The following is a 9,096-nucleotide window of genomic DNA, read 5'->3' on the forward strand; positions in this document are numbered from 1 at the left end:
CAGATGGACAGGTTCCTGCTGCAGCTTCAGGTGGACAGGTTCCTGCTGCAGCTTCAGGTGGACAGGTTCCTGCTACATCTTAAGGTGGACAGGTTCCTGCTACAGCTTCAGATGGACAGGTTCCTGCTGCAGCTTAAGGTGGACAGGTTCCTGCTACATCTTCAGATGGACAGGTTCCTGCTGCAGCTTCAGATGGACAGGTTCCTTCTGCAGCTTCAGTTGTACAGGTTCCTGCTACAGCTTCAGGTGGACAGGTTCCTGCTGCAGCTTCAGGTGGACAGGTTCCTTCTGCAGCTTCAGTTGTACAGGTTCCTGCTACAGCTTAAGGTGGACAGGTTCCTTCTGCAGCTTCAGTTGTACAGGTTCCTGCTACATCTTCAGGTGGACAGGTTCCTGCTGCAGCTTCAGGTGGACAGGTTCCTGCTGCAGCTTCAGGTGGACAGGTTCCTGCTAGATCTTCAGGTGGACAGGTTCCTGCTGCAGCTTCAGGTGGACAGGTTCCTGCTACATCTTCAGGTGGACAGGTTCCTGCTGCAGCTTCAGGTGGACAGGTTCCTGCTGCAGCTTCAGGTGGACAGGTTCCTGCTGCAGCTTCAGATGGACAGGTTCCTGCTGCAGCTTCAGGTGGACAGGTTCCTGCTGCAGCTTCAGATGGACAGGTTCCTGCTGCAGCTTCAGGTGGACAGGTTCCGTCTCACTTCATGCATGACCAATCTACAATATTCAAATGTTTGGCTACATCTGATAAAATATTTTAAAAAGACAAATCTAAGAGGGTTCTGCGATGCTGTGATGGACGAGGGGCAACATGGATGTGACCTGACGGTGTTTAGGAAATACTCAGGCTGCGGAGCTGTGGAAGTATTCACAGAATACATGTTGTTACATAGCAGAGGAGAAAAGCTGAAACCAAACAGCTGACAGGAAGGCAGCAAGCTGTGCGGCTTTCACAAGTCTGACTTGAATTATTCAAATAAGATTATTTTAAAACTATTGTGCTCTGAATTGGAATTATTTATTAGCTTATAAAATGTTTTCCCCCTTCAGAATACAAATATTTTGGTTTCTGACTTGTTTTATGAATGCTCCTACCCAGTAGTAAAGATGTTGTTTACTATATTGTACAAAACTAAGAAACTATTCTGATTTATTCCTTATTAAAAGTTATTTATGCTCCTGTTTATGACGTGTTTATATTGATAAAAATGATCTTTCTTTCTGGTCCGATCATTTTCCATGTAAACATAATCATTATTTCATCTTTCTACGTGGAGCCCTGTGACGAGCAGTCATCGTGGGGGCTTCCGTCAGAGTTCTCCGTCTCCCCCTCAAAGATAGCCTGCATAGGAGCTGAGTACAGTCGGCTTCGGCTGCTGTAGCGGCTGCTGCTGGCAGGCGGGGGGATTCTGGAGCGGCCCTGCCTGGAAGCAGCAGACGTGGGGAAGGATTTTGGGGAAAAGCCCTCAGAGTTCGCCTTAGGATAAGGGCTGCAGAGCTGGTCTTGTCCTGACTGGAGCAGCTGCTGGGGGGAGGCGGGCTCCTCACACTGTCTGGGTGACCCCGTCAGAAAGTCCCCAGGTGACTTCGGAGTGACGGGGCTCTTGAGGATCTCTGCAGCTGACATGCGGTAACTGGAGTCCGAGCGGCTGCCCTTTTTGAGCAGCAGCAGCTTGAACTCTTCACTGGAGGTGCTGGACTTCTTTGCGTTCCTGTAGATGGGACCCGACACTCGATGTGAGCCTGGTGGGGTCACAGCGGGGGAGGGTGATGCTACAGAGACTGGGGAACTGACGCTGTCGTCGGGCGAAACATTCCCTGAAGTACCGAGCTGCTTCCTCGCTGCCATCTCAGCCGAGTCTTTCCTCCCCAACACTTTCCTCTTGGACCTGAGGAAGACGACACCTGTGTGAGTGTGAACACTCGGAGCAACACACACCGATGTTCACACACTCACCTGTGGATCACAGCGAACAGATCCTCAGTGGTGCGGGACTTGGTGGGAGACAGGAACACGTTGTCATCTTCTGGTTTGGACTCGTCATGCAGCGCACATACAGAGTTCTCACTACTCGTGCAGTCTGTTAACAACAATTGACAGCTTTCAGCATACTCAGTGCACCTGAGCTGCTCAGACTCAGCAGAGACGTTTGGATTGATTGTGGTGTTCTGCACAGTAGTTGTTTCTAATACCTGCAGTAAAAATCACTTTACAATATTAGCACAAGTTCTCTGGAGGGAGACGAGCACACAGCCAGTCAGAATATATGAGGTACAAACCGGATTCCAAAAAAGTTGGGACACTAAACAAATTGTGAATAAAAACTGAATGCAATGATGTGGAGGTTCCAACATCTAATATTTTATTCAGAATAGAACACAAATCAAAGATCAAAAGTTTAAACTGAGAGAATGTATAATTTTAAGGGAAAAATCTGTTGTTTCCAAATTTCATGGCGTCAACAAATCCCAAAAAAGTTGGGACAAGTCCATTTTTACCACTGTGTGGCATCCCCCCTTCTTCTTACAACACTCAACAGACGTCTGGGGACAGAGGAGACCAGTTTCTCAAGTTTAGAAATAGGAATGCTCTCCCATTCATGTCTAATACAGGCCTCTAACTGTTCAATCGTCTTGGGTCTTCTTTGTCGCACCTTCCTCTTTATGATTCGCTAAATGTTCTCTATAGGTGAAAGATCTGGACTGCAGGCTGGCCATTTCAGTACCCGGATCCTTCTCCTACGTAGCCATGATGTTGTGATTGCTGCAGAATGTGGTCTGGCATTATCATGTTGAAAAATGCAGGGTCTTCCCTGAAAGAGATGACGTCTAGATGGGAGCATATGTTGTTCTAGAACCTGAACATAGTTCTCTGCATTAATGGTGCCTTTCCAGACATGCAAGCTGCCCATGCCACAAGCGCTCATGCAACCCCATACCATCAGTGATGCAGGCTTCTGAACGGAGCGTTGATAACAACTTGGGCTATCCTTGTCCTCTCTGGTCCGGATGACATGGCGTCCCAGTGTTCCATAAAGAACTTCAAATCGTGACTCATCTGACCACAGAGCAGTCTTCTATTTTGCCACACTCCATTTTAAATGACCCCTGGCCCAGTGCAAACGTCTGAGCTTGTGGAGCTTGCCTAGAAATGGCTTCCTCTTTGCACTGTAGAGTTTCAGCTGGCAACGGCGGATGGCACGGTGGATTGTGTTCACTGACAATGCTTTCTGGAAGTATTCCTGAGCCCATTCTGTTATTTCCTTGACAGTGGCATTCCTGTTTGAGGTGCAGTGACGTTTAAGGGCCCGGAGATCACGAGCATCCAGTAGAGTTTTACGGCCTTGACCCTTACGCACAGCGATTGTTCCAGATTCTCTGAATCTTTTGATGATGTTATGCACGGTTGATGATGATAACTTAAAAGTCTTTGCTATTTTACGCTGGGTAACACCATTCTGGTATTGCCGCACTATCTTTCTGCACAACAATGGTGGAATTGGTGATCCTCTTACCATCTTGGATTCTGAGAAACACTGACACTCTGAGAAGCTCTTTTTATACCCAATCATGTTGTCAATTGACCTAATTAGTGTTAATTGGTCTTCCAGCTCTTCGTTATATGCTCAATTTCCTTTTTCTAGCCACTTATTGCTACTTGTCCCAACTTTTTTGGGATTTATTGACACTGTGAAATTTTGAATCAACATTTTTTCCTTTAAAATGTTACATTGACTCAGATTAAACTTTTGATCTGTCATCTATGTTATATTACGAATAAAATATTGACATTTGCCATCTCCACATCATTGCAGACAGTTTTTATTCACAATTTGTTTAGTGTCCCAACTTTTTTGGAATCTGGTTTGTAGACCCTGAAGCTGTCTGATGCAATCTGAATTGATTCCTGTATTGAATCCTCATGTTCGCATGGGTTTTCTTTTTGCCGGTTTCCTCCCACAGTCCCAAAACATACATGTTAGACTGACACAGGCCTCCCTTGCAAAAGAGATCTGTGATCTCAGTGGGATTTGACTGGTTAAATAAAGGTTAACACATTATTAATTCAGTACTGAGACACTGTACCTTTGCAGTCAGGGTCCTCCAGCTCTTCCGTGGATTCATCTTTGCCATCCTGCAAGGCACTTTCGGCTGAAACACCTGATGAATCGTTTTCCACTTCGATGCTGCTGTCGTTGCTGATTGAGCTCTCCTGGGACGTCTCCAGCTGGCTGTCAGCAGCAGGCACTTTATTCAGACTGTTGGATCTCTTGGGGGAACTATGCAGAATGGGAGGGGTGGGACACATTTCATCTTCAGGCAACTCACTTTTCTGCTGCAGTGAGTTCCCAGAGCAAGTGGATGTTAGCAGTGACTCTGTGTGCAGTTCTCTTTCAAGACCAGTGAGTGTTTCAGGAGCATTTAAACATGACTCTGAAGTCTGCCCATCAGCTGTTGGGATCTGTAAAGGAGGCCCATGGTTCTGGTTGTGTCTGTCTTCAGTCGTGAGCTCTTCATTTGAGGTAAATACCGATTCACTTGACTCCTTTAGGGATTCATCATGATACAAGTTGTGCAGAGGAAGGTCCTTGAGCACCAGAGGTTTATTACTAGTAAAAAACTCAGCATGGCAAACTGTTCTGTTTTTATCCTTATGTTCCTTACTGGCCGGTTGAAGCTGGACTGATTGCAGCATAGAGGGTGTAATGGACAGAGTGTGGGCACTGAACACCTCAACAGGTCTGGATTTGACTTCACCTTTTTGCTTGTTTTGATAAGTGTTTTCAGCATGGATCCAGTAAGCTGAAGCCTTGTTGTTAACACTGTGAAGGGCACTTAGGTCCAGGTGAGAAGGAGGAATCACCGGCAGCTCCACATCTCTCTTCGAGGCTGCTACATCCTTGTATGATTGCAGAGACCACGATGAAAGAGAGGACTTTCTTTCCGGGACTTTAGGCTTCCTCTTGCCACCTGCTGGCGATAGCGGCCTAGGAAAAAAGGTGGAGGGAAACGAGGATGTGGGGGTTTCTGACTGGCTGGAGTAGCCGCTGGACGGGCTTGCCAGGCCTGCCAGTTTCTCTGGGGAGGTCAGCTTCAATTCTCCTTCTACTGATGGGAGTGAGGGGGTGGTGGCTCTGGAACCAGACTGTGATGTCTGGGACTCCAAGCCTTCCTGTGACTTGATGCATTCAATCACGGTTGTACCGGTGGCTGTGCTGGAGTTTGACAAGGATCGGTAGGGATCGCTGGATTTTAAGTCATTAAGGAGCCAGAGATCTGCATAGTCTGACTGAATAACACCTTCACTCTTAAACGATTGTGCATCTTTGGAGTGTAATACACCTAAATCAGGAAGATCAGCCGAGGCCTCAACTCCCCAGACCACTAAGTGCTCCCTGACTAATGAAGATTTTTCTATGTAACCTTGTGAGCCGAACAGCGCTAGCTGCATTTTCCTCTCCTTGGAAGACAGAGGAAGCTGCTGACTGTGTGTAATCTTTGGTTTATTCTTCTCACAGATGTTTCCCTCACTGTATATTTTTCTTAAAGAGGAACTCCTCTTTGGTGGTGATGGCTTAGCCTTGGGTTTTCTTAAGGAGAGGCAGCGTCTCCCCAGCGTCAGATGACTGCTCATGTCAGAGAGAGCGTAATCAGAACCAGAGGGTGCATAGTTATAAGTAAAGCTTCTGCTCCCTTTTAGACCGCAGTCAAAATGCATGGACGTGTAGTAACCTTCAGTGTCTACAGAGTAGTGTGAGACTGCATCTGCTTTCTCTGACGGTGGCTTGTCGGAGAAGCTGCTCTCACAGGTGGCCATGCTGGTGAAGCTAGGACAGCCCAGGCTGCTCTCAGCCTCTCTGCTCGGCTCAGGACTGAAGCTCTGAGAATGAGAGGCATCAGGGGGGTAGCCCCAGTCTCCTTCCACAGCTGTGCTAACTCCTACTTCCTCTAAAATATCCATAGCTGTTGAGGAGAAGGAGCCCACACGCTGAGTCCTGAGGCCCTGGTAGTGGTCCAAGCTGGTCTGTTCATCGTTGGCTTGACTGGCAGCATTAAGGGAGAGCTCAGAGTCACAGTGTGACGAGCCGGTCAGCAGTGGGGAAGCTGCAGGAGGTATAGTTTCTGATGTCTGGGAAGGGCAAGTGGAGTTGCTCCCACTCCAGTTCCCACTGGAGGACTGGTGTTCATCCTTATGATCCATCGGACCTGCCAGCCCCCCTGCAGCAGAGACAGAGTGAATGGGGCTGCTGAAGGTGTCAGAGCTTGATGAGATCTCACAGCTGCCCATGTTTCTGGGCAGCTGAGCTCGTGTTCGCTCCATCCAGCTGCGCTCTGGACTCTCTGACAGCTGCTTGTACTTCAGCTCCAACATGGCCTGGTCATCTGTACTCTCTTCTTCATCCTTCAGGATCCTGTCCCTCTGTCCAGGCAGGAAGTCCTCTGTGTTAAAAGGGGAAAGTTCCTCCTCATTGTCGCTGTCATGCTGCCTGTTGTCCATCATCCGGCTGCCGTCTCTGGGGAGACTCCGTGAACGCAAGTGAACTGCCACAGAGGCTGTGAACATGGTGTCAGAGCTGTCAGACAGGCCCGTGATGTTGCCTGCTGAGTGGGACAGTAAGAGGGACCCTGCCTGGCCCTTGTGGACCCTAATCCTTCTCCTAGATGGTGCTCCTGGGATCAGAAAATCTTCTGTCTGGCAGCCTGAGTCTCTGGTGTTGAGATGGCTTGACAGCTCGTCGTTAGATGGAGTGATGTCTGGAGAGACATGAACGATCACTGTCCGCTCCCTGGAACCAGGAGAATCATCAGAGTCTGCAGGAGGGAAGCAACATACAGAACTGAGAAGGTATTTAGATGATGACAAAGTCCATGCTCAATCATCCAGGTATACAATCCAACATTTTTCAGTCAGGTCATCTGGACAGTTTCTTTTTTTTTTTGGTGCTGAAACGTTTCGCCTTTGATCCTGAAGGCTTCATCAGTCAAGGAAACGCACAACAAAACGGATTCTTCCTCCAACAGCTTCCTCCAAAGTGGAACAAACCAGTTCTGTTTGTGATAAGATGGTCTAAACCATGACCATCTTATCACAAACAGAACTGGTTTGTTCCACTTTGGAGGACGACAGGTCTAATCACTTAGCCACAGCTGCTCCAATTATCTTACTTGAAAAAAAACCCTGGACAAATATAATTTTTGAAATTGTTGCTACCATTGCTTGTATCTTCCTTGTGGTCGTCCTCTTTTCCTCCTCTCTGGTAGTTTCACAGTCAACATCTTTTGTCCAAAATATCTAGTATCCCTCTCTTTCATCTGTCCAAACCATCTCAACCTTACTTCTTTAACTTTGCCTCCAAACTGCTCAATCTGAGCCGCCCCTCTCACTTGGAGTCCTGTCAATTTAGGTCACTTCCAGTGAAAGTTACAAAGTCTTCCTCTCTGCCACCTCCTCTGTGTTTTACTCACCATCTCCATAGCAGGTCTCAGTGACATTTTATAAACCTTCTCTTTCATTCTTGCAGCATCCTTCTAACAAAAAATTACCCCAGACGCTCCAGACGATTTTTAACCTGATCCTTATTCTCACTGCAGATCACATAGAACTCCAGTCTGACCTAATCTGTCAAACTGTACATCACTTCACTGGAAACAGAAAAGGCTCCGGTTTTATCTTAAAGGAATGTCACACGATGTAACTTAAACACTCATTAACCAATTGTTTCCTTTTGTGTAACTTGAAGCGGCATGCTAATCATTACTGCAAAGACACAAATACACAGCACTACTTTTAGGAGAGGAGTTGTCTGAAATATTTTTTCAGTTATCCTGTTCCTGACTGGTAGAATAAACAGCTTACCTAAATCTTGTTGCACCTGTCTGGGAACGCAAGCGACAGTCCTCCGTCTCCTCAGCTTCCGTCTCCTCTGAAGCAAAGACTGGGAGTAAACCAGTGAGCAGCGCACACTAGCATCTCTGTCAAAGCCAAGCCCTGCAACAGAGACGGGATGTGTGAGGGATCTTTGTTCAGTGGCAGAGCTGCTTCTTGAACGTTTACACTGTCATAAAGAAGAAAAAAGGCAAATGTGACAGTCGAGTGGACTAAAATAGCTGCTTTACAAAAATGGCATCTACAAGAGATGGTTATAGATCTAAAGGGACATAAAGCCTCCAAAAGAAGGTGATTGGACAGAATGTTGTCTGCTTTTTATAACTAACATTCAAATGTACAAATAAAAGGTAAAACACACTAAAAACCAGAAGTGAGTTCATAAACCAAAAGAAACTAATTCTGCTGTGATGGCACAAGTTCACCTAATCTTCCTGCTGCTCCTCCATCACATCATGACCGTCACGTGACAGGAACTTGGGCCTTTCGTCACCATAGCAATAACAGGATTTTGCTTACAATGTGCATTTATTTTTATCCTCACTTGTCTCTGACCCTGCCTGTGCTGATGTACAACTCTTCTTTTTAGTAGATGAGACAGTAAATAACATCAAGCAGGTCTTTTCAACAGTTTGAACAAAACTAATTAGCATTCATGCCAGGGTCTGTCTTCTTTGCAACTGCAGGCACAAAGTGTCAAAGCATGAGGAGCAGAGTGAGGTGGACACAAAGTGTTCACAAGGACCATCTGCATGATCAAAAATTGAGTTTTATAGAAAACACCAATGAGCCCCAAGGCTGAGGAATTTGAATAGTGGATGCCTTTAGTTTTTCAGTCAAGTTTTCAAGTTTTCTGGGCTGGAGATGAACACGGAACGCAAGGAACAAAGTTTTTGGTGCAAAATATTCAAGTGTGTAGGAGTGACAGGATGTGAAAGAACAGATGTACTTTTATTATCATTATTGTTTTACTTGTCTGAGGCAGTGAAGAGTGACGAATCCTGGAAAGTGGAGGGAGAAAATGTATTCAATACTAGGCACAAAGGCAAAGCCAGTGGCTCATGGTGGCCTTGGAGACCACACAGTAACCTTCAGCCACCCCCGGCACCTGAACAAACTATGCTTTCTACTTTTTATATTGCTTAAGAGTATAGTTTTCTCAAATGATTGGAGTAGTAGGTTTATATCCCCACACACACACACATACAGAG

At 46.4% G+C, this 9,096-nt stretch overlaps 1 protein-coding gene across 1 annotated transcript in view; it reads right to left on the minus strand.

Annotated features, from left to right (window-relative positions):
* Positions 1–713: 713 nt before the first annotated feature.
* The window catches only part of nhsa (Nance-Horan syndrome a (congenital cataracts and dental anomalies)), a 259,806-nt gene continuing 251,423 nt past the window's right edge, over positions 714–9,096 (minus strand). The window contains exons 6-9 of the mRNA XM_037698330.1: positions 7,856–7,987; positions 4,084–6,810; positions 1,955–2,078; positions 714–1,886 (exon numbers count right to left, since the gene is read on the minus strand). Coding sequence (XP_037554258.1) covers positions 1,265–1,886; positions 1,955–2,078; positions 4,084–6,810; positions 7,856–7,987 — 3,605 coding nt within the window. The 3' untranslated portion in view covers positions 714–1,264. The remainder of the gene's footprint in view (positions 1,887–1,954; positions 2,079–4,083; positions 6,811–7,855; positions 7,988–9,096) is intronic.

Source organism: Nematolebias whitei, chromosome 3 (genome assembly GCF_014905685.2).
Source record: "Nematolebias whitei isolate Nwh7 chromosome 3, NemWhi1, whole genome shotgun sequence".
Lineage (NCBI taxonomy): Eukaryota > Metazoa > Chordata > Actinopteri > Cyprinodontiformes > Rivulidae > Nematolebias > Nematolebias whitei.